Genomic DNA, 27096 nt, shown 5'->3' with positions numbered 1-27096 from the left:
AATCACATTCCGCATTCTTTTTTTTTATTCGAATAAACTTTATTACTCGCTTGCTGAAGTTGACATTCTTGCGGCATCTTTTTTTTCCCCCAACATAACTTTAAAAGTATAAGTATCGGCACTTTTTACTGTCATTTTTTTCTTCTTTTTGAAGCATACAACTTTATTATATTTTATTATGTTTTGTGACTAACCCCTTACCGTTACATATTTTTTGTTGCTTGCATTTACTTTAACGTTTGACATTTTTCTGTCATTTTTTCTTGTTTTTGAAGCATAAAACTTTATTATATTTTATTATGTTTTGTGATTAACCCCTTACCGTTACATATTTTTTTGTTGCTTGACTCTTCTTTAACATTTAACATTTTTTTCTCAATTTTCTTCTTTTTGAAGCACAAAACTTTATTATATTTCATTATGTTTTGTGATTAACCCCTTACCGTTACATTTTTCTGTTGCTTGACTTTACTTTAACATTTACAATTTTTCTGTCCAGTTTTCTTCTTGCAAACCCACAATTACTTCCGGAGGTCTCCCCTACTTCCTACATTAAACTTAAAGCAATGTTCTAATCTGGGCATCGACATTTAATGTATATATTTCATATATAATATAGGTATACACACTACTGCTCAAAATTTTGGAGTCACACAGACAATTTTGTGTTTTCCATGAAAACTCATACTTTTAGTATTTCAATGAGTTGCAAAATGAATAGAAAATATAGTCCAAATCTATATTGTTTTCATTTGAAATAATAATTTCCTTTGCTTTCATCAGAGAATGCTCCTCGTGCTGTATTTACAGTATTGCAGACCTTTGGCTTCTAGCTGTTAATTTGTTGAGGTAATCTGGAGAAATTTCACTCCATGACTCCTGAAGCCCCTCCAAAAAGTTGGATTGGCTTGATGGGCACCTTCTACGTACCATACGGTCAAGCTGCTCCCGCAGCAGCCCAATGGGGTTGAGATCTGGTGACTGGGCAGCCGCTCCATTACAGTTGGATACCAGCTGCTGCTTCTTCCCTAAAGAGTTCATATATAATTTGGAGGGGGCTTTGGACCATAGTCTTGTTGTAGGATGAAATTGGCTCCAATCAAGCTCTGTTTACAGGGTATGAGATGGGGTTGCAAATTGGAGTGATGCCCTTCCTTATTCAAAATCCCTTGGACCAGGTACAAATCTACCACTTCACCAGCAGCAAAGCAACCGCAGACCATCACATGACCTCCACCATGTTAGACAGATGGCGTCAGACATCTTCTAAGTTGTTCTTCATCTCACAAATGTTCTGCGTGATCCAAACATCTCAAACTTAGATTTGTCAATAACACTTTCCAATCTTCCTCTGTCCAGTGTCTGTTCTTTTGGCCATATTAATTGTTTCCTTTATTAGCCATTCTCAGATATGGCTTTTTCTTTGCCATTCTGCCCTGTAGGCCGCATCCTGGGGTTGCCTCTTCACTGTAGAGGTTGACAGTGCAATTTGGCGGTACTATTTGATGAAGCTGCTAGTTGGGGCATCAGTTTCTCAAACAAGAGTAGTCAAACCAAGGACCCCCTGCACAATTAAACAACCATATAAGAAGCTAGACATATGCCAATCAATGATTTACAAACACAACACCAACCCAAATGTCAAATTAGCTAAATTTATATATGTACACCAATAAAAAAAAGGTTTGGTTTCTCAAACAAGAGACTGTAATGTACTTATTTTAAGGCTTAGTTGTGCAGCGGGGCCTCACACTTCTCTTTCTACTCTGGTTGGAGCCTGTTTGTGCTCTCCTCTGAAGGGAGTAGTGCACACTGTTGTAGGAAATCTTCAGTTTCTTGGCAATTTGTTGCATGGGATGGCCATAATTTCTAATAACGAGAATAGAATGTTGAGTTTCACAAAGTTCGTTTTTTATGCCAGTTTCGTAGAACAAAACAAATGTAATGCTCCAGATTCTCAACCACCTCAAAGGAAAGTCGGCTTTATAGCTTCTTTAATCACAACTGTTTTCAGCTGTGCTAGCATACTTGAACAAGGGTTTTCTAAACATCCATTTGCCTTCTTACACAGATAGCAAACACAAAGGGGCTCATTTACTAAGGGTCCGCACGGCGCATTTTCGTGGGGTTTCCAATTTCCATTTTGCGCCGAATTGCCCACGAAATTTTGGCGCCGGCTTGCACGCGACAGAAATCGGGGGGCGTGCCGTCGGACAACGCAAGGAATTTAACATTTAGAAATGTATCGCAAGACACGCACTTACAAGCACCGGGAAGAAGAAGGCGAGCTCCGGCGGACCTCAGCGCAGAAGCGACCTTAGTGAATCGCGGCAGACCCGAATCCTCGTCTCACAATGCACCGCGACAGGACCAGGTAAGTAAATCTGCCCCAAAGTACCATTACATCACTGGAGTGGTGGTTGTTGGAAATGACCCTGTACACACCTATGTAGAAATTGCATTAAAAACCAGACATTTGCATCCTATATTCTGCTTTTGGTGGACGAATACAGATTTACACCAGAAACTTTTTGATACTCGTTTGTGAAAACTTTTTGGGGCTCGCTTATGATATTTTTAACCTATTTTATTGTATTATGTATTTTTAATTATATTGCATGTGCAACTACATGTTTATATATGTACTATATACTATTAAATGACCTATATTAACTATATTCTATTATCTATTTTATGTACTGTTTGAGGTAAAGGGACATCTGCCCTTGGTGCTTTCAGACATTTTACATTTTTTCATACCTTTTTAGTCTCCTATACCGAAGGCAGTCCGTGAGCACATCTTCAGTCTCCATTGTGTAAATATTCTTTACTGAGTGAATCCACAATCGTTTTATACTTCTAGTGGTCAGACTTGACAACTTTCCCACCTCTAAAGCCAATGGAGGATCCAAAATGGTCCATGTTGCTTTCTCAGATATTGTTGGCGATCCCATTGACTTAACACGAGAGCATGTGGTAAGACCCATCACCGCTCCATTCAAGCAGCGGGAGGTCAATAGATCTTTGTTCTGGAGATAGATCAGTATCCTATAGATTTCTCACCTGAGATGAAAATACCCCTTTAAATGTATTTATCAACTTAATTGAAAGCTAAGCACAATGTACTCATTATCCGATGGGGTAAATGACTAGACTATGCTTAGTAGGTCACCTGTGTTCTCAAAATACATTTATTAACCATTCATCATGTGGTCAGATAATTGTCTACAACTACTGTGAAAATGCTTTGCTCTAAAGATGGCGTCTGTGACTACACCAAAAGATGGCGCCAACTTCTGAGATAAGACCTCAGTATGCAGGAATGTGTCCACCATGAAGTCTCGGTCATCTCTGGATATGAGTTTGTATCGCGAAAAAGATGGGTTCCGTCAGACCCCTTTGTTGCTCCGTCAGACTAATGGGGCGGATGGCAGCACATGACCGCTTTGCTATATGAATCCCTACGGAGCTGAGGGAAATTGCCAAGCACGGACCCGTTGTTTTTCGCGATCTGTGGGGCTCTCAGCACTGAGACCCCCACTGATCAGCAAGTTAGGCTCTATCCCGAGGATAGGGCCTAACTTTAGTTTGCGGACAAACCTCTTTAAGGGTGTGCAAGCGAGGCTTTGGACTCTGAGCCTTGCAGCCGGCCTGTCCCTATATACAATATATTGTAATTTGGGAACTGGTACAGATGTTGCATTGTTGCCTTGAAGCTTTAGGTTACATCTTATGTGGAGGCCTCACAGGCCGGGTCCTCCTAAAACTTTTTCCATGTGGTTCCATTTGCTTTTATAGTATTGTAAACCCCATTTTGAGTCTCCAGCCCCATCATAATAATGGGGCTCTATAAGGAATAATGAATGCGGAATCATAAAAATTAAAGACGTAAATATCAGTATATAAAAACATGAAGACACAATCTAATGTATTGCCATATATTTATTTATTTTGTATTTCTTAATATATATTTGTTCACATAACACATGTTATCATATAACAGCTACAATACTACACACGAGTATCACCTGAGCTGTAACAACCTGTTCTATGTATATATATATATATATATATATATATATATATATATATATGTTAAGGTAAGTATAGCACTTAAAGAAAGAACCATAAAAAACAGAATTCATACAACTACAGCAAGTTAAGCTAAAATCTCTAAATAGTTCTGACCACAAGAATGCAGAGAAGTTAAAATCCTAAAATTCTTTAGGCCCTTAAAGGGAACCCATTAACAGGTTATACCCCACTAAACTACTAGTCCCCTCAGGTAGGACATGAAACATCCTTTCTGTATTCCCTCCTTTTTGTGAAAACTCACACGTTTACCTATAAAATAATCTTCCCCAAAGTCAGGCAAATATGACTCTTTTTAACATGAGATGAGTCAAGTTTAGTGGCTGTAGGGGTAGCTTCACTTTAGAAGCTCCTATCTTTGGTTCTATAGTACCTTGAAACAAGCTTTTTGTGTCATATTAAAGAGAATCTCATCTCATCTTCCATCGAGCTAACGGTTCTGTAAGGCGGGAATTGGATCTTTATCTGCAGCTCACATTTCCAACTATGTCTTAAGCTGCCTGTATCTCTACTTCTGTAGCTCACAAAGCCATAAACCCAATCTGAAAGATGAGATCCTTAACTTCAACGTGACACTCAAAGCCTGTTTCTAGGTGCTATAGAACACAAGGTAGGGACTTCTGAAGTGACACCACCCCAGAAACTGAACTAGACTCATCTAATGTGAAAATGAGGTGAGAAGAGTCACATTTGTCTGGTTTGGAGGGATAGTTTTTAAAGGTAAATTGGGGAGATTTCACATAAAAGAGGTGATTCTAGAAAGGACATTTCATATGCTAGACGTTTAATGGGGTAAAAAATGGACATCAACCACCAGGATGAGGGATCGTAAACCCAGCACACTGACATACTGGTGTGTGCCCCCTATGGCAGGATCTGCTGTTCTTTTAGCTTCTTAGAACAATATTTTTACTAGAAAAATATTTTAAAAGTTATACAAATACGTCTGAGGGGCTCCGGCTCCTTAGATGTCAATGGAGTCTGAAGCCCCTTGGGTTCATTTGCATAATTTAAAAAACCTTTTCATTTGAAAACAAGGGCTTATGAAGCTACAAGAAGAGCAGATCTTGCCAGACGGGGTGCACACCAGTATTTCAGTGTGCTGAGTTTACAATCCCTCATCCAGGTGGTAGATTTCCTTTAAAGAAGATGTTGCCACCTTTACCTATTTCAGACTGTTCCACTGATTCTGTCATAGTTGTAATCTCTCTACTGTCAGAAGGGTAGAGTCAGGATATCTTCTTCAGTCCAGGACCAACCCATCTGACAATAGAGACTAGTTATCATAGATTCGGGGTAGTCCCAATACCTAAACAGGTTTTCTATTGTCAGATGGGCGGTCTTGGCCACAAGCAGATAGCCTTGCTCCGCCCATCTGACAGTAAAGAGCCAACTATGATGACATAGTTTTCTTGGGAATGGTGAGAGCTAGAAGAAAAACTATAACTGCTCCTTGGGTTGTACTTGATGGAGGTGGTGAAAGATCCTCTTTTAGGTAAAGAATGAAGGAGCCTTCAAAAGGTTAAATAAGATGAATAAATTATCAGTGTATTCAAAGAAATTATCTCATATTTCTTCATCCAAATCCTGTCTTTCTTAGAACGATCGGTCAGTCTTTGTGTCGTCCTGTAGATCAGCTGCTCGGCACTGCAAGAGAGGGAATACATTCTCCATTTAATTGTGTGGTATATAACCCAAAAAGCCACCAAAGGGTCCATCAGTTACATTCTGATTGTCACCCATTACCATCACCTCCATTGTTCTGTGTCCTCAGTTCCCAAATACTGATCACAAATAGATATAATGAAATCATAATTATCAGTGATTTGGATTTATAATTTCTGGTCCCTGATCGATTTTTATTACTTATGACCTATAGTCCATAACCAAGGGATAGGGTCCGAAATCTTTTTAAGTAACTCATTAAGACCCTGTTTACATACTTGAGATAATTTGGATACATTTCTTCCCTTGTGGCTTTGCCAGTCACACTCAGTGCACAATTGGGTGCGCTTAAATCAGAGCCAGTACCCATTAAAAATCTCAAGACAACTATTGATCAGATATCTTTGGAATAGGTTATTTATATCAGATCCACTGGAATCTACCTCCCAGAATCCTCACTAATAGCTAATAGAAGGGGCTGTGCCATTCGGGTCATGGTATCCCAAGTGCCTCCTCTACTTCTAGCATTGCCCCTTCACTTCAATAAGACTGATGAACAGAATAGACCCAGGAGAGAACAGGTGCGACAGTAGTCACAACTCCACCCCCCAGTGCAGAAAAATCTAATTTTCATAATAATGATATGTAAAGTTTTTACTAAAATAAAATATCTCATTGAAGCAGAAAGGATAAGTCTTAGAAAGTACTTGTGGGGGAAGTTGAGAGCAAGAAGACCCACTTTTGGGTACAAGAATACACGTTGAGGCTACCTGCTCACGACTGTGTGCTCATCGGGGTCGGAATCTGAAAGTAACATAAGGCTGGGTGGCAAAGGGATGGGGAGTCAGATCTCCGAACATTTCCACTCTCCTTTGAAAGACGAGCGGCCACCCGGACAAATTACGGTTCAGTCGAATATACGGTCAATCAAATGGGTGACCATATTTTCCATTGAAAACAATCGAGCCGTGTGCTAGCCGATAAAAACTTTGCAGAACAGCTACACTTACGGTTGTATTCACACTGCGGGCACATTGCGGCGCCGGGGAGAAAAGGCCGCTCACCCCTGTCCCTATCCATAGGTGCACCATATGGTGCACAGCGCTGCCGTATTCTGGAGAAAGATAGGACATGTCCTATCTTTCTGTGGGCTATGGAAGGGTACCACTCCCGTACGGCGCCGTGAGGCCATTGCGATGTATGGGGGACGTCTATATGCCGTATATACATCCCCCATACATTCGTGTGAATATAGCCCAAGTCTGTGAGGACAGTATCTGCACATCTTGGTGATACACATATCTGGGCAGTACTTACCAAAGTTATAGAATGCATGGAATCCATTACGGTAAGGAGAGGGACTGCTGTGAAACTGTAGAATCAGTGTGTTTCCACTAGATACCATCGGTGGTATGGGATATAAATATCCACAGTAAGTGGCCAAAATCGGTGAGGTCATTGACTCTCTAATTATCAAATACTCTTCGGTGCAGTCAGATGAAGAAGTCATCCAAAAGAAATCAATGTTTAAAGACACCTGGAAAGAAAATGTATAAAATGAGCCATGGAAGGGTGGAAGTCGGGGTTTATGTAACACTATATATGACTATGTAGTCTGTATTTCCAGTTTTGCAGAATTCTCTAATCTGTTAGGTGAGGACCTAGCTGCTGTGACTCACTACTCCCCCTCCCCTCTCCATAGAACACATGTTATCTGGCAGCTTATTGGTCTTTTAGCATCTTCCTCGCCATATAGAAGCAGATATTATAGCCAAAAGTAGATTAGGAGGAGAGGAACATGGATGATAGGAGCTAATGTACATAAAAAAGGATGATGAGAGTTGGTTCATCCCTGATCTAGGTTTGAAGCCTGCTCTGATATCAATCTACAGAATATAGAGGATAGCAATAAGTAATAAGCTATCCCTGAGCGTCATATACGTCACACTGAGAAGGATTGGATTGTGAGTTGTGGTTTCTTACCTTATATCCTTTAGGGGCGATGATGCTGTAGAAGGCGTCCACATTGCGTGGATAAATACCGGGAAATAATGGAGACATCACCGCTCCATTATCTGTCACATGGGTCTTTCCGAATCTCGCTAGACAAAAAAAACGGATGGACGGTCAGTAAATTTTCAAAGGAAACCATCACTAGACATTTCCATCATCACCACAAGGCACGGCCATTGGTAACGAAGTAGACGAGTCTGGAAGAGTCCATTACCTGAATTATAGGAAGCTTTAAATGTGATCTCGGCTGATGGTTTGTTGTTGACAATCTCTATGAGCAGATGGTCTTCAGATGAAACCAGAGGAGGCAGTGACACCTTTCCACATGTCTTGTCCAGGAAGACTGGAGAAGATTTACTGACTCCATCATAGACTTTGATGTAGGTGTCTTTACAGTCTGGAGATGATGGGATGTTAACGTCGCTGAGCTGCAGGAGAACCTGTGATGGAAGAGAAGAAAGCAATACAGTCATGGGCCCCATACATAGAGAAGAGTGTTTGACCAGCTCCGTCTCTTCCGCTACATCATACTTATGTATCATTGGCTCGGCTGAGTGTGCATGTGTAATTAGAGCCCGTCCATTCTCACTGTGGAGCTGAATGTCAACTATGACCTGACCTATATCTGCTTCAACATCTGCTGCCTGAGGAGAGGTGGGTTGGGGTCAGGAGGCCTCATCCACATTAGGTGTAGTGGATGGCAGTAATCAGGGAAATTTGACAATTATCAACAAAACTTCATTACAGACACCTTACAGCTGATCATTGCAGCCTGGGACTAAAGTAACATCCAGAGAGCTTCACCAGAGGTCACAGGGGGCAGAGGGGTGTGTCTGTAACTAGGGGCATCTATAATTTGGTTTTACTTAAGTAGAAGACCAGAAGGTCTCTTTAAAGGACATCTACCACTAGGATGAAGGATTGTAAACCAAGTACACTGACATACTGGTGTCTGCCCCCTCTGGCAGGATCTGCTCTTCTTTTAGCTTCTTATTCTTTAGTTTTTGTAAAAAAAAAAGGGATTTTACAATGATGCAAATTAGGTGCTCTGTGTTCCATAGGTTTTACTGGAGCATGGAGCCCCTCAGGCTCATTTGCAAAATTTTGAAAGCCTTTTATTCTTGAAAACCAGGGCATAAGAAACTTAAAGAAAAGTGGGCGCAAACCAGTATGTTAGTGTGCTTGGTTTACAATCCTTCATCCTGGTGGTAGGTTTCCTTAAAGGCTGCACCAATTTTTTTCCCAAGAATATATTTTGTATGCACCTTAGCAGAAGACTGGATGAGATAAAGGCAGCTGGATGCTTCTTGGTTTGCTGATGTAAAGGTGAAAGTTCCAGATTCCAAAAACTTTTTTCTACACAAATCTGAAAAAACAAAACAAAAACAAAAACATTATTGGTCATGAAATAAAGGACAGTTTGATAAGTTAGATATTACATTGATCAGGGGATCATTGCTGCACCCTAGGTCCCAGTAGGACCCACTGTCACCCGCTTCCTCTTACTGTCTATTAGAGTTCTCTATGGTAAGTTGTGGGATAACAAGCTCTGTGTTCACTGCTGACTTTGCAGGAAAAGTTGTACTAAGTTTAGGACTGCACCATCTCTGTAGCCTGTGTGATTTCCCCCTCCCTCCTCCTTGGCCAAACACTGCGGCTGTACAACCTGTGTTATCCGTCCTGTTGGAAGACTTAGTCTCCTTTCCATTGTCTCTGTGTCTAACACTGGGAAAAAAATTGGCAAGAACAGAGAGATCCAACACAGCCAGGAGTATTTCTATACGGAACAGCAGAACTGCCGGCTATGTGCAGGATTCTCACAGACTCTACATCAGCAAAACAAGGGACATTTTATCATGACAACTCTTTAGTCGATTGACTTTGCATTTACAAAGCAAATAAAGTAATAAAAATGCAAATTTCATAGAAATACAATGTGATAGAGTTATCAAAACCTTTACATTCTCATTCCACACAAGATTTATCACAGTGTTAGATGCTGGGTGATAAATCTGGCGTAACATAAAACTGTCTGGTCTAACTTTACTTTTTCTATCATTTGCTTTCATTTATATAAGTAAAACCTGCCAAAATGTTCTCACACGCATCCTTTCCTACAAAACTACATCTTCCTTTATTAGGCCACACCCCTTTGTCATAGTAGAGGTAAAAACTGTCTAAAAATTGTCTATAACATTGATAAATATTGTGCAGAGCATTTTCAGGATGTTATGGACAGAAATTAAGATTTATTAATTTGTAAACAGATTAATAAATGCAATAAAATAATTTTTACTCCTTAAATTATGTTGTTTTTTTTAAATTTCTGGATGAAATAAAAAGTACTTACTGCAATTATAGGCAATGTTGACCTTCATCACATCTATGTTAGTCATTCCTATTTGTTGACCGATAGACATTTTAGGGTCAGATTTTGCAAGTACTGATGGCTGCCCAGGGACAATGCTGTAATCCGACCTGTGAAAGGTATAAGGTAAGTCATTGGGTAACATGGAACGACTGCCTCTCCTATACATCATTGCTGAATATATGCAAGAAGGTAAAGTTATGTAATATACACTGTATATCAGTGATAGAAGATGAACCACGGACAGATGAATTTAAGAGATAAACTTTGTATAAATCAGTAATATAGGGGAATAAACCCTAAAATACTAAGGGTCGCGGATTGCACTTTTGTCCGACTTTTTAAAGTTTTCAAGAATTACACGGCTTGGACAGGTATTTAACAAGTGTCTGTGCAGGGAATGTGTCGCACGTGATCGGATTTTGGCGCAGCTGCACTGCTTCCATGCAACAGAAATTGGGGGCGTGCCGATCCGGCTGATTCGGACTTAGCGCAGGATTTAACTGCTCCGACAGAGCTCACCAACTTTTTTTGATGCACCTATTACATGAGACGTGCATCACAATTCTGTCGGACCCAACGTAACAAATGTAGTGTGCAGTCCGACTGTACACCAGAGCGCCCCCTTCAGTGCAGAATTTTGTGTCATGATGGGTGTAGTGCAGCCATGACACAAATTTGTCGCCGACACTTCTAAAATACATGTACAAGCAGTTTTTACTGTAAATAATGTGCAAAGTCAGACAAAAAACTGGTGCAGGGGCTTTAATAAATGTGTGAATAAGCAGTAACATTTTCCCTGACCATTACATGACTTGTATTTTCTAGCAGTTTTCCCATCTATAGGCTCTGTGTGATTTTTGGTTCTCCCTCGGCTGTTGGCTGGAGATCTCGCTCCTGTGACTCCTCTCCACTTCCCTCCCCATAGACCTCTAGGAACTATAATGACCATTCCTGTATCTTCCATGCACACGATGCACGACATGAATCTACATTGTTTGTGAATTACTTACGAGCTATAATGCATGACGGAGTTGTAGTCGTAGGGCAGGTTGAAGGTGTCCCCGTTATCCAAGTCAAAAAGTCCATGATTCTCTGATTTGGGAGAAACAACATAGAGATGTGATTACAGTTTATCTTTTTGTTACCCTTAGTAGCAATGGTTTAAAATTACTGCTCCTTAAAGGGATTTTCTTGTCTTACTCTGGCCATGCAGCACCTATAAGATTTGTATGAAGCAAAATTCTCAATTTCAACCGGACTCGCCGACCATCAAATGTATATAACAACATCCTGTTTACCAGATGGGATAACTGAAAGCTACCTAAAATTTATGGCTAGTTTTTAGACCTTTATGATGTTTACATTTTTAACCTTAAAGGGGTTGGCCACTTTACCTCATGTATTTTGTAATGTGTGTGTGTAAGTGTGAGGGGCAGTATATTAGGTAATTTACCAATATACATCTAGTAATAGTTCTGCTCCGCTTTCTTGATATTTAAGGTAAAGCCTCCTGTCTTTTACCTCATCATTTTACCTCATCATTTTACCTCATGTCTTTTACCTCATCATTTACCTCATCATTTTACCTCATGTCTTTTACCTCATCATTTACCTCATCATTTTACCTCATGTCTTTTACCTCATCATTTACCTCATCATTTTACCTCATGTCTTTTACCTCATCACTTTACCTCATCATTTTACCTCATGTCTTTTACCTCATCATTTTACCTCATGTCTTTTACCTCATCAGCCAGAGATTCCTGTCCATAAAATGGAGGCAGATGGAGGGTCATGTGATCTCTGACTGACCATGAGCAATACCCTGTCAGGACCTTGGTTATATTCATGAATATTATCATAAGGTCCTGTGTGATTGCTCATGGTCAGTCAGAGATCACATGACCCTCCATCTGCAGCCATTTTATGGACAGGAATCTCCGGCTGATGAGGTAAAAGACAGGAGGCTTCACTTTACATATCAGGAAAGTGGAAGCCTATCGCCACTAGTTGTGTACGGAGCGTATACTCCAGGTGATCGGGGACGGTCCATGTTGTCAGAACCCAAGTATCGGCTCCTGTTGACCAATTCTGCAGTTGGGTTCACCAGACAAAATATTATCAGGACTAGAGACGAGCAAATCTATTCATCCAGTCAAAAAATTTTAGTACGAACGTGGCGATTCCTAGACATTGCCGAATCTTGTATATAAGATAATAACGGAAGTCTAAAGAATCTTCCAAAATGTACATGGATTTCAACGGACTTTTAGATGATTTCAGTATTTGTCCACTTGCACCTTATTCGTTATTCGTTTTCGTTAAAGTTAAAAGATTAAACAATTTGTAGAAAATTGACGAGATTATTACAAAAGTTTGTTTGACAGGAGTCAAGGAGGTTATATACCAATCCCAGGGAATAAAGCAACGTCAGTTTAGAACCAAATAGATCTGGACCCGATTAGGATCTTACAAAAAAAAAGTGAATGTTGAATGATTCACTCGTCTCTAATCATGACCCCGTTAAGTGGACAGAATAAGTACAGTAATAGGATTTTGGTTGCACTCTTATCTGGCTTATATAGAATATACTCACTTTGGTCTATATTTTGCCAATAGATGTTGATATACTGGTCTCGGTCATTCCTGGTAACTTCATGGTAGAAGCCCAACATGTGCATAAATTCATGCTGTATGAGGCTGTATTTTATACAGGAGGGCATGGCTACGCTGATCGTCTGTTTACCTCCAACCTTCCCAAGATACGACCAACACCTAAAAAAGAATAAAGCCTCAATAAATTATCAGTAAAATAGTATCATAGTTTATGATAGGAAGGGGTTTTGGGGAAACAATTCTATATAACATAACCATCAATTTTATTTAGGTGTAAGAGGACATCTAGACACTTCTTGAAGCTCTCTGCTGTCCCTGCTGTGACCAGCGCCTGAGGCAGGCTATTCCACAGATTGACAGCTCCCATAGTTAAAAACCCCTGTCACTTCTGGTGTTCTAACCCCCTTGGTCACAATGCCACCACCAGCAAGAAGGTTTACGGACGCTTGTGCAAACTCGAATAAGCCAAGTATGCATGTGTTTCGGGAGGAATTTCTGTTGGCCAAAAGAACATCTACTCAACATTTTCTCAGTGCGGTTATCCGGATTATGTAATTCCCAATCGATAGTAAAGACACAGTAACCAACAAAGGCAAAAGTGATCAGGTTTCATACCCATTTCCAGACTCTAGACTGAAATAGTCTTCTTCATTGGTTCTTTTGACAAACTCTAAACAGGTCGTTGTCTCGAATTCCTTCATGGTCAGATTGAAGTATGATACTTCGTAATCACCTGGAAACAGAAGAATGGCATGAAATATTTACATCATTCTCTGGAGACCAGTGAGCACAGGATCTGGACCGGGCCTCAAATCAGCCCATGTCTGCTCCATCATTACAAGGGCCCACGAACTTCAAGAGGGGAATCAGTCTACGAAAACATTGAGGGTCACACAAAGACGTAGACAGGTCACAACTACATCAAAGATCACTTACTGTATTCAGGGGCAATGACATACGGGATCCGAACTTTTCCATCCGACGATTTTGGCCACATGCACGTGGGGCATAGTTTAGCACTGCGCCTATGCTTAGTTTTAATGTCACCCTTCACGAGGGAGTGAGTGATGTCTGAGCGGAAAAAATATACAATGAATTAAAAAGGTTATTTATAGTAAGAAAGTTTTCATAAAACGACTTATTGTTGAAATGCAAATAACATATAACACATATTAAAGAATTTTTTTTCTTGACATTGCCCATGTCCTTATCTCAATTAAAAGACCTTACTTCCTGTTCTGTAGAGATCACTTTTCAACAGCCAACTAATCACTGACATAACAATACAATACAATAATTTATTCTTTATATAGATGAAACAAGATTCCACATTTGAAATATGTGATGCCATAGCTCTCCCCCTCCATGTATAGTAACCCTTGCATCGGTCACAGAGCATGCCCTCAACAGTTTCCTATGGATATCCTCGAGTTGTCTTTAGACCGCAGTTTTCTATGGTCAATGTAGGCGATTTTTAGAAAATAATCCATTGTACAGAAAATATTGTTGAAGAATTTGTGGGATTTGTTTTGTTTAGATTGTTCATGTCCCTATTTATATTAAAAGTTTTAACCTTACTTCCTGTTCTGTAGAGATCACTTCTGGGTCACCATCTCATTATCATCACAGACTGGATACACATATAGTATAATCTTTATATAGATGACACAATATGTGGTGTCAGATTTCTCCTCATTTCCCTCCCTCTACAGTAACCCATTGACAGGTCACAGGGCATGCCCACAACAGTAACCCAGAGACAGGTCACAGGGCATGCCCACAACAGTAACCCAGAGACAGGTCACAGGGCATGCCCACAACAGTAACCCAGAGACAGGTCACAGGGCATGCCCACAACAGTAACCCATACACAGGTCACAGGGCATGCCCACAACAGTAACCCATACACAGGTCACAGGGCATGCCCACAACAGTAACTCATACACAGGTCACAGGGCATGCCCACAACAGTAACCCAGAGACAGGTCACAGGGCATGCCCACAACAGTAACCCAGAGACAGGTCACAGGGCATGCCCACAACAGTAACCCATACATAGGTCACAGGGCATGCCCACAACAGTAACCCATACACAGGTCACAGGGCATGCCCACAACAGTAACCCAGAGACAGGTCACAGGGCATGCCCACAACAGTAACCCAGAGACAGGTCACAGGGCATGCCCACAACAGTAACCCATACATAGGTCACAGGGCATGCCCACAACAGATGCCATTTAGGCAAATCATGGGCCTCCGCATAGAATTAAAATTATACAATCAGGTAATAAAAAAAACAGATTTGAAATAAGATTCAGATTTTTTGATATGTTGTTTATATTAGTAACAATTGTATATGGGATATTGCCTTCAAAGGAATTTTCCAAGCCCTATTGATAACCTATTCCTAGGATAGGCTATAAGGTAACCCTGGTGGGGCGCTTATCATTTTTTTACCAGGCATAGTTGTACAGGCAGATCCCAAGTTACGTACAAGATACGTTCTTTAGGTTTGTTATTAAGTTGAATTTGTGTCTTAGTCAGAACAGGTATATTTTATAGTTTTAACTCCAAATAACTCCAAACAATTGGGGGGGGGGGGATTTTTAATAAAATTGATTATAGACACCTTACAGGTGAGCTTCACCAGATGTCACAGTAGGTAGGAAGGTCTGTCTGTAACTAGGGGTCCTCTGAAAGATGAACATCTACCACCAGGATGAAGGATTGTAAACCAAGCACACTGACATACTGTTGTGTGCTCCCTCCAGCAGGACCCACTTTTCTTTAAGCTTCTTATGCCTTTTTTTTTTTTACATGAAAGGCTTTAAACATTATGCAAATTCACTTGAGGGGCTTCGGGTTCCATTAAAACCTATGGAGCCTGAAGCCCCTCTGGCTAATTTGCATAATTTAAGAAAAAATTATAAAAATAACAGGGAATAAGAATCTTAAAGAGCAGATCCTGGCAGAGAGGGCGCACACCAGCATGTCTGTGTACTTGGTTTACAATCCTTCATCCTGGCGGTAGATGTCGGGGACAGTTGTGGACAGCCGGCATGCATTTCCTAATTGCGCCACCTGATAGGACATCAATATAAATGGGGTGTAAATCCACATATTTGTTTAGCATGTTTTATATATGAATGATATTTTCTAACTTTTCCCAGAATGGTCAAACCTGTAATGATTCTCAATAAAAGGTAACAATTTAATTTGAGGACAAAGCAGAAATCTCACCTTTGTTTGCAGCCGTCATTATTTCCAACATTGTCCTGTTGTCCTTTTCAGAAACATGGGAATTCACTGAAGAATAAAGCACATAGGACAGAGTAGAGTCAAGTAGATGCAGAGAAAGCTTGCAAATACATTTGTAATGGTAAAGGATGAGGAAACAAATAAAAAAGACAATGGGGGAAATGTATGATACCCCAGAGCCACTGCAAAGGCGGCCACCCCCTACACACCCACATGGGGGCTGCAAAAATAATCCAGATTTTTTTGCAATGCTCAAAAATTGCAATTGTTTCATTGCCTCCACCCCATAAACTGTCATAGAAGCCCCGAACAATGTCCCCCAATATGACAACTGGCTACGATTTAGTCACAAGAATGGGAATGGATTTGGGTCTTTGGGGGATTTATCAAAACTCTGATGGGTCTGACGTTTGTGTTTTTTATTCCAAAAAGTCACAAGTCCATAGTTGCCCGATTTTTGTGCAAAAAAATAAAGCAACTTTTTTGACACAAAACCAGGCAAAATAGACCAGTCAGAGTTCTGATAAATTTCCCGCACTGTGTTACATTTTGGATCTAACACATAATACAAAAAAGACAATTTACAAAAATGTTAATGTTATTGATTCTAACCATTATTAATTGTCAAAATTTCTTGAAATTTCCCTACTGTAAACTATAGTGTTATACTACACAGATCTTATCAGGACCAAAAAAGGAATTAGCTCCTTCTGTTTCCTCGCTATCTCTAATGGCTATTTGACAAATACACAACATGTAATTAAACAGGAAGAGGACCTGAGGTGTATGACACACATCTAAGCAGTGGCTGCAAGCGTGACAGATAGTATCCAGATCAATATCATGTACTAATAGCGTTGGACTTGTGGTCCTTGAGGCAACCCTCCATCCACCACCAGGAAGCAAACCAAAGTAGACTTCAAATTTGGATGTCTTTTTTTAGGACCTCTAAGGTCCACCATTGGGTTAGAGCTGGTCCCACTGGAGGATCATCTCGAGGTCTTGTGAGCCAGTGAGACCTTTATCACTAACCATCAAGAAGCAAAATACAAAAACTACAACAGATAGTAAAAAACACAACCCACAAGGTCTCCAAAATGTTGAAACTATGGTCAAACTGGTGAACTAGTGTATGACCTTCCAGAGACGAACACAACTATGGATATAATGTGAGAGAGAATATTTGCGATAGAGAGAATTAGTTGTAAAAAATCTTAGGACATCTGGTAGACCATGGATGTCTCGCCCTCTAGATGTACAGGTGTCAGCAAGCAGGGTCCTTCCTTGGTTGAACTTGATGGACAACCGTATAATCCATGATCTACACTCCAGACCCACAGTTGTAGATTTAAGATCTCAATTTGTAAATCTGTGACCATATAAATCTCTCCCTACTCTACCACTAGTGCATTGTGCTCGGACTTATCTACTCTTTATCCTCCATAACTTGTTCAATCGATGAATTCAAAAACTTCCCCCAAAAATTGACACGTTGAATAGCAAAATGCTAAAAAGTTTACTTACGGTTCTTATGAAGTCCTTGTACCTGTAAGAAGAGAAAGACAGATTTAGGATGGGAAAAGGAAGCGAGTGCTGAATACAGGTCTATCTACATCTCCAAAGGAAATGACAGCTGAGAGACGGGAGGATCCACACTCACCAATATTGGCTTTGCCCAACTAAGTGAGCAGCCGGCCAGGAAGAGCAACACGACACTGAGCTCCATGATCAGGTATGACAGCTTTCTGTCTTCTGCTAGTCCAAGTGGAGGACAGCTGCTATATATACTGATATGAGGGCAATAAGGAACCAATCAGCAGACAGATATTTGATCAGAGGGAAAAAACTCCCCCTATTATTATTCGGTCATAGGGTCCACCCAAATATCTTCACAGCAGCACCTGCATGGATTACACACTGATATCTAGAACAGGTTTTAACGGATTAATGAAATTGCTAATTTTAGGTTATTTTTTTCATGCCTTGTTTGGAAATTTAGTGGAACATATAAATTCATACAGTTCCATGCTGGAAAGTGTGAAGTGTAGTGTGTGCATGGTGTCCTATAACAAAGTGACTCTAGTACAGCAATTGAGGGGTGGAACGTTGCGGGTATTACTGAAAAAAATTGTCTCTTTATGCAGATGATCTGCCAGTCTACCTGGCTGCCCCGGGCCCCTCGCTTGACGCCTTACTGGCAGTGGTGAATGAGTTTGGGAGCTTTTCAGGGCTAAAGGTCATCTAGCATAAATCTGCCCTCCTTATGATGGATGAATTTGACTCTGTTCTGACTTCACAGTCTTCAAGTCTGATGGTGGTTGATCAATTTGTCTACTTGGGGATAGTTATTCATAAAGAGGTCTCCAAATCTGTATCCCTTAATTTGACCCCTGTTATGCAGTATGTGACCACAAAGCTTAAACATGGGAGAATCGGCCTCTGTCACTGGTAGGTAGAGTTAATATTTTTAAGATGGTCCCAAACTATATATATATATATATATACTGCATGTATAATGTATAAGTAATGATTGAAGGGAATTATATACACAGAGGGGGGATTTATGTAGCAAAATATATAATTCATTGGGAAGTATTCTGTATAAAATTGCTGATTGGGTGTCACGTAATAAAATGACCTGGGAGCCATTAAATAGTTGGATACAATAATTTATTAAATGGGTCATTATATATATCGGTATATGATTTTATATATCTATATATATATATATATATATATATATTAATATATCAGTATAGAAGATTGTTTATTATGTGTGGATATATATAAGATCATTTGTTGGGGAGACATTATACATAGGAGGTGCAGTACATATATTATATATTAAAGAGGTTTATTATATTGAAGGAAGTTTGTTATATATGGGGGAATATTTTACTATGATTCACAAAACCCCATCCCCAACAGTGTGTTCAATCTACAAAATCTGGCCATCACACATCCCAATTTTCACATACCGCGCAAGGTGGATTGCCACCACCAAGGGTGCCCCATCCATGAAACGAGTTGAGCCTTTTGCCTTAGGCAGCACCACCTGTAGCAATATGGGGGGGCAGTATCGGGAGCGCAGTCACCTGCTGTAAAGCATGACCTGACACCTAAAAATATTAGAGCAAATTTATAAAAAGCGTCCCAAGGTTAGACAGTGCAGAGTTAGACTTGACAGTCTTATAAATGTGTCCTAGAATAAGACTGTCTAGTCATACTCTGCACCTCCTATGAATTGGCTTATTTTACACCAGAAAACTAGAATAAAATTCTGCCGGGCAGTATTTTTGGCGCACAGACGATTTTTTTTTCGTGCCCCCTTTTCATAAGCCACGCCCCTTTTGTCGAGCTAGTCGTAGGAGAGCAAGAAAACTGTCTAAAACCTTTTATAAATGTGGCGCAGACAGTTTTTCGTGCAAAGTACGACAGAATTCTGTTGTGGACAGATTAATAAATCTCCCCTAGTATCTCTTTATACCCGATGTCAGCATAGGGGTGAGACACTGCTTGGTGAAACAACTTACTAATGAAAAACGGCTATGGCTATGACCTATATTTTAGGTAGAATTTGCCTGCATCTTCCTCAGAATATTGGGCTTTCTTTTTTGTGTTCACAGAAATAAAAATGTCAACATCTTCCTCCTTGTGACTTCACTGCCATCCAGCATAAATGTTGACCCTGAATAATGACATTTCCCCCCTTTATCCCCTCAGGCCATTTTCAGTTATCGCATTCGTATTCAGACTTATACTTCCTACAAAACCCAAATCTTTATTATTTTTCTGATTACAAAGCTTCTTATCTGGAAAACAAATTGTACCTCCTGGTGGAACCATCTCAAGTTTTTACAGTCTTAGGCTACATTCACACTACAGTATGGGGGACGTATATACGGCCGACGTATATTTGGCCGATATACGTCCTCCATAGATGGCAATGGGCGCACGGCGCCCTACGGGAGCGGTACGGTGCAGCACACGTGCGGCACTGTACCGCTCCGTACCCGGGAAAAAGATAGGACCTGTCCTATCTTTACACGTAATACGGCGCCGTGCGCCATGTATCTCTATGGAGAGGGGCGGGGGTGAGCTGCGCTCACCTCCTCCTCTCCCCGTACACTGCCGTTGCCCGCTACGGTGCGGTACGGGCGGGCAACGGCAGTGTGAATATAGCATTAGGCTACATTCAAACGAATGTATGGGGGACGTTTATATGGCGTATATACGTCCCCCATACATCGCAATGGCCTCGACGCCGTACAGGAGTGGTTCGGTGAAGCACACGTGCGGCACCATACCGTTTCCTAGCCCATAGATAGGACATGTCCTATCTTTTGATGGAATATGGCGCCGGTTCCTATGTTCCTCTATGGAGAGGGGCGGGGGTGAGCAGAGCTCTGCCCCTCCTCCTCTCCTCGGGACTGATGTATGCCCATCATACTACGATATGGCGGGCATACATTATGTGAATTTAGCCTTAGGCTGCATTTACATTGATGCATGGGCATACGTCCGCCGTGATGGAGAGGTGACCCCTCCCTCTCCATAGCAATGCATTGTGTATGGGCTGTTAAACGGAAAAGATAGGACATGCCTTATCTTTTCCCCATGTACGGAGCGGTAAGGTGCTATTGTGTTATCATGTGAAATGTCAAAAAAGGAGCCTTTTTCCCTTACTGGGTTTCAATGCCAGGAATAACCGCTTTTATTTATTTATAGATCAGAATTTTGGGATGCAGCGATACCTTTATGTTTGTTGGTTTATTTATTTTTATTTGGTTACTTGGAGAGAGGGGGGTTTACATTTTAGGTTTTTATTTAATGTTTATTTGTTTTTTTCTTTAATTATTTTTTTTTTTACTGTATCTCTAGATATTTGCTCCCTTGGGGTCTGATCAGTTACACAGTACAATTTAATGCAATACTACTGTAAAAGAGTGGATTAGAGGATCTGTAAAAGAGGCCGTCAGCAGCCCATGTACTGGTGTCATTTAAGTGCCGCGTCATTGGCTGTAAGAGTTGTGACCTGCACTGATAGCAGGTGTTAGCTGCAGGTGTTGGGCTCATATGCGTCACATGTCATTAAGGTGTCAATGCTATTTTGAAAACTGTACGGCAATTTGATCCCTTTTAATTCCATTTTTTATGGGTGGCGAAATGGTAAAAAATTTTTTTTGACATTTGAAGTTTTTTTTTCTGTTAAAGCATTTACTGTATAGAAAATTTTATTTTATTTTTTAAATGACAACAGACTTATGTAGAAAAGATTTTATTCTCTCATGGTTGTTCTCTTAAATAATATCTATATTTTCTGGAACAAGGAGCTGGAATGGTGAAATTTGGATTTCCTATTGGGTTGGGGATAAATAAAGAATAAGGGGGAGATTTATCAGAAGTGTCTGAGGTCAAACTGTATAAGTTATCAAAGGAAACCAATCAAAGGTCAGCTTAAATGTTGTAAACAGTTGTGGGAAAATGAAAGCTGGGCTCTGGTTGGTTGCTATGAGTAACTAGAACAGCCATGCTCTAAGAGACTTCTAATAAATCTCCCTCTATGCACGGATAGTTTTTGATGTGGCCATATAAATTCTGTAATTATTTTAGTCACAATTTAGTGAATCTAGGAGATAATAGCGCAGTCTTAAAGTGTGATCTCTTTATATGATGTAATCCTTGCCCCTCCGACGCTTGGATATATGAAGAGGCGACCAGCTGCGCTTGTATACAATTCTGCACTATTATTTTTGACCACTCAGACTTGACAGGCACAAGCTACGGCTAGTGCGCAGACACGGGGGAAAGAACGCAGAAACGTGGGGCCTACTCTGACACTGATCACTCCGCTTGGCTTGGAGATAGCATTAGGGGGGAAATAATCATAATTCCCGGTGGTGCGATAGGAGTTGTGATTATTTCAGGGCTTGTACAAACCCTGATAAATGTCCCCCCAATGAGTTGACCATGAAATTCTCTATACGTCGATGTATTCCATAGTCGGATGTGACGGCATCAAGTCAACAGCTAAAGCTTGCTCAAAACCTGGTGATGTAACAAGGCCAAAAACCTGGTGATGTAACAGGCTCAAAACCTGGTGATGTAACAAGGCCAAAAACCTGGTGATGTAACAGGCTCAAAACCTGGTGATGTAACAAGGCCAAAAACCTGGTGATGTAACAAGGCCAAAACTGGGTTACGTAACAAAATTTAAGACAATTACTTAAAAGAAAAGAGTGAAGGAGTGGCAGGGTCCCAGACAACCGTCCAGACCTCAGCCCAATCGTAAAGCTTTGTTGGAACCTTAAGATAATGGAGCCTAAATGACTTCACCAACCTCAATGACCTGAAGCAACATCGTAAAACGTGAGTGTGAGGAAATTCCCTAGAGCTATAAAATAGTCTACTAACTCCATTAACAAAAATGAGAACCACAAGTTATTAATGTAAATGTGGTTATTGATTTATGATTATTTGTTCACATAGATACTTAACATTTACCTCCAAATCTCCATTGGCATATAAAAGATCCTGTAATAGGAGAATATTGTTCCCAGCTAGAAGCTCCTCTCTATGACCATATGTTATATACTTGGTCACTGGAGATAGTATATACTGACCGTATTCAGGAATATTTTTCTCGTTATCATTGAGTCCATTGGCTAATTAATCATTTTAAAAAAAAATGTTTTTTTTTTTAATGAGTTTTATGTTGGTAAAATGTTCTTTTTTTAACCTTATAAATATATATGCTGCACACGTAGCGCACAACGTTGTTAACCCTGTAAGGAGAGGGCTCTCTCTATACAAGGTGGCTAATTGCTGTACAAGAATGGTGTCCTTGTTCTAAGTGCTGCAGTGAGGTTCAGTGGTAATGAGAGAGAGTAAAGAGGGAGAGTGTCACTTCAGGTGCCGCTATCTTCTCTTCTGTAGCACCTAGAAACTTGCTTTTTGTGTTTTATTAAAGATAAGGATCTAAGATCACATTCAGATCACAGGTTTATGGTTCTGTGAGCTACACAACTGGACATACAGGTAGATAAAAAAAGACATGGTAGCACAAATCCCATTCCCGCAATAAATAAAAACTTTAATAACCAATACTGTAAACAAAAGACACCAGACAATGATTTTGTGGAATAAAAAGGCCGCAATGCTTTATTATGGGGTAACCAAAATGAGATAAACATTTAAATTAAACATAAAATTTTATTCATAAGAAACCAGAATAATTCAAACACATACCGTATTTTCCGGACTATAAGGCGCACTTAAAAGCATTGGATTTCCGTGGAAATCCAAAGTGCGCCTTATAGTCCGGTGCGCCCTATGTATGGCGCTGGGCACAGGGCAGCGGACCATACTTACATAGGTCCCCGCTACCGGAGGTCTCCAGCGGGAGATCTGTTGTCTCCGGTAGCGGGGACCTATGTAAGTATGGTCCGCTGCCCTCCTCCACCTCCCCCTCACCTTCCCCGCTCACCTTCCCCGCGTTCCCCGTCGCGTCTCGGCGTCGCGTCACGTCGGGTCTCCGCCACGCCCCCGGACCTCCGCCACGCCCCCGGCCGCCGGACCCCGCGCCTTATAGTCCGATGCGCCTTATATATGTAATTATTACATATATAAGGCGCATCGGACTAATGCGCCTTATAGTCCGGTGCGCCCTATAGGGCAAAAAATACGGTAACTAAATATATAAAATGTTAAACTAATTCTCCCCAGCCTGAGCTGGGAGACAAACCCCCACTGGCAAGCAATCGCGACAATATGAGGAGAAATACATTATATAAGGGAGGGCTGGGCGGGGCGCTGACACGGCTTCTTCTTGAAAATTCTGACATTCAGGACCTTGCTGACAGCCCCCTTTTATTTGTAAGTAGATGCGGCCAGCTGCCAATCAGCTGACCGCCGACATTTCTTTACCTGGATACAACTCTTCCATTGACCCAGCTGTTCACCAATGAACAGCTGGCCTTACCTGCAGCGAATCAGCTCGCTGCATTATTTTCATAACAATTCCTGTCAGGAGAAAAGCGGGAAAACTTGACAGAAAGTTATCACACAAAACCACATTTTAACCCTTTACCTGCTTAAAGGGCACCTACCACCACGATTCTACCTATAAAGGTAGATCGGGTGGTAGGTGGATGTAAGGGACGTGAGGAGAGCTCTTTTTAGAGCTAATCCTCACTTCCCCGCTAACTTTTAATAAACTTTATTCCCCTAATATCTAAATTTACTTATGCAGCTACTGGGGCGTGGAGTAGCCGGGCACGAGGCTACACAGCGCGGCTACTCCACGCCCCAGTAGCCACGTTACTCCTCCTACCCTGTGTGTTCGGCGCGCAGCTCCTCGTAGCTGCGCGCCCGCGCCCGACAGAACGCAGGTCCGCGGCTGAGCAGCCACAGCTCCAAGGCTTGTTGGATGCTGTGCACCGCACACACAGGGTAGGAGGAGTAACGTGGCTACTGGGGCGTGGAGTAGCAGCGCTGTGTAGCCTTGTGCCCGGCTACTCCACGCCCCAGTAGCCGCATAAGTAAATTTACATATTAGGTGAATAAAGTTTATTAAAAGTTAGCGGGGACGTGAGGATTAGCTCTAAAAAGAGCTATCCTCACGTCCCTTACATCCACCTACCACCCGATCTACCTTTATAGGTAGAATCGTGGTGGTAGGTGCCCTTTAACTGAATAATATGGTTCACCAACACCACAAAATATGCTAAGGGATTGTGCCACCATGTATCCCCTTCCTTACAATTCAGGGGCCCCTTGTCAGGAACTGGATCTGTATATGCAGCTTCCAACTACAGGCAGTAGTTACGGTTACGGTTACATACAAGATCGGTTTCATGGGTTTGTTCTTAAGTTGAATTTGCAAGTCGGAACCAAATACTTTATAATTGTAGCCCCAGCCAAATATTTTTTGGTCTCTGTGACAATTGGATTTTAAAATGTTGGGTTGTCATAAGAACCAGGATTAACAATAAAGCTTCTTCACAGACACCTGTGATAACTTTTACAGCTGATGATTGTAGCCCAAGGCTAAATTACAGTAAATTACCAACATCCAGAGGTCCGTTTGTAACTAGAGTTAATCTGTAAGTCGGGTGTTCTTACGTAGGGGACTGCCTGTGCGTCTTTAGCTCACAGAACCACAAGTCTCATGAGATCTGAGAGATGAGAGACTTATATTCAATATGTTTGTCTTGACTCTTCTCACGTGAAAATGAGTCATATTTGTCTGACACTGGGAGAAATTTTTTATAGTTAAAATAGTGAGATTTCACATAAAAGAGAGAGTTATTGAAAGGGTATTTTATACCTGATATGAGGAGGCTGGTAGTTTAGCGGGGTAAAACCTGGTGACAAGTTCCCAATGGAAACCACTTATACCACAGCAGTATCATCCTGGGATCACATCAAATGTCCAATATAGAGCAATGCCGGACACTGCAGTATATTGTAGGAGTAATCAGACCCTAAAGTAGGAAAAAAAGTTTAACTATTTTACCCACCCCCATTGTGTCCCCAAAGTATGATCTCTACATTGCTCAATGTGATAACAGAAAAAAACACCTCCAAATGTTCAAATTACCATTTTTTTTGGCATTCATCAATTTTTGAATAAAAAAGATGAAAAGTCTGTACAGATGGACACCAGGGCCCAAATTTACTAAGGTTCCTGCGCCAGTTTTCTGTCAGACGTGGCACGTTCTTTTCTGTACAAACTGCTTGAACAGGTATGTAAGAAGAGTCTGCGCTCCTTTTTCACTCCTTTCGCTTCACGCTCTGAAGGGGGCGCTCCAGTGCTCAGTCGGACCGTCCGCTATATTTATCATGCAAAGTCTGACTGAAATATGTTTCACGGCCCATAATAAAGGCGCACCAAAAAAAAAGTAGTGCACTCTGTCAGAGCAGTGCAGGGGGCGCCAGATTCATGAAGAACATGCGCTACAAATCCTGAATCTGGCGCCCCCCGTACACTACACAGGACACTGCACCTAGTACACACTGCACTGTTCTTAGAAAACGTGGGCCATGGTATCAATGAAAACATCAGCTGGTACCACAAATAATAACGCCTTACACAGCTCTGTACATCGAAGTTCCTAGAAATTATTATTTTCTCGAATGATTTTTATTTTATTTTTTTAATATATTAAGACACAACAAAGATTTATAAAATTGGTATCTCAAACAAGAGACTTATGTACTTGTTTTAAAGCTTAGTTGTGCAGCGGGGCCTCCCACTTCTCTTTGTACTCTGCTTGGAGCCTGTTTGTGCTCTCCTCTGAAGGGAGTAGTACACACCTGCAATACCCCTGCCGATGCAAGGCAGAGGGGTTGTTGCGAATACGCCCCACCATGTAGCTTGCAGCCTGTGTAGGGTCTGATCAACCCCACAGCAGGTCACTACATAACACAGGGGAACACTGCAGTGGTAGATCCTGCCTGGGAAGGCAGGAGTTAATTCTTTATGTGATTTAATAGGTGTTAGTCAATCACCTGTGTTCATATCTTGTATCTGTAAGCTGGGATGCAATTGGAGGAGTAACCACCACCTGACCAGTGGGAGTAATAAAACCCCTGGTCAGGAAAGTTCCAGAGTTCAGTCAGACCAGGGAGTGGATTAGAGACTCATAAGAGTGAGAGTCAGTCAGTCAGTCAGTGCAGTAAGACAGACCAGATCGGACCAGTTGGTCAGAGTACAGCCAGAGCTCAGCTCCCTGCCTGAACAGCTCTGAGGAGCTAGTTAGTGAGAGAAAGGGGTATCATCCTACCTTCAAGGGTGATATCTGAAGCAACCCAGGACAAGCTGAAGCATCCTACTAGGACACAGCTATCTCCCAGCCTGCCCTTTCATCCAGGCTGGTGCTCTACTCCTGTGGCTCCCTCTCCAACTGCATCTCCAGCATCCTACTATTTGTCAAGGCACGTTGCTACTGTTCCTGTCGGTTCCAAAAAAAACTGTAAGTTACTTTTGTTCAACGTCTGCCTCCGTCTGGTTCCTGCTACTACGCCTGTCACCATCACGGGCACCCTATCCACCACACAGGGACTCATACTCCAGACCC

The 27096-nt window shown here is 41.2% G+C and overlaps 1 protein-coding gene across 1 annotated transcript; it reads right to left on the bottom strand.

The window, feature by feature from the left end:
* Positions 1 to 5337: 5337 nt before the first annotated feature.
* On the bottom strand, positions 5338 to 17741 carry LOC140122905 (high choriolytic enzyme 1-like). The gene is made up of 13 exons (XM_072144148.1): positions 17676 to 17741; positions 17540 to 17561; positions 15998 to 16063; positions 13694 to 13828; positions 13373 to 13490; positions 12738 to 12916; positions 11152 to 11233; positions 10121 to 10248; positions 9036 to 9136; positions 7985 to 8210; positions 7741 to 7859; positions 7075 to 7294; positions 5338 to 5739 (listed from the first exon to the last, which is right to left on the bottom strand). The coding sequence occupies exons 1-13, from the start codon at positions 17739 to 17741 to the stop codon at positions 5726 to 5728; spliced, it is 1476 nt and encodes a 491-aa protein (XP_072000249.1). The 3' UTR covers positions 5338 to 5725.
* Positions 17742 to 27096: the final 9355 nt, after the last annotated feature.

Source organism: Engystomops pustulosus, chromosome 3 (assembly GCF_040894005.1).
Source record: "Engystomops pustulosus chromosome 3, aEngPut4.maternal, whole genome shotgun sequence".
NCBI lineage: Eukaryota > Metazoa > Chordata > Amphibia > Anura > Leptodactylidae > Engystomops > Engystomops pustulosus.
The sequence above is the reverse complement of the archived record's forward strand: the minus strand, read 5'-3'. Positions and strand labels throughout refer to the sequence as shown.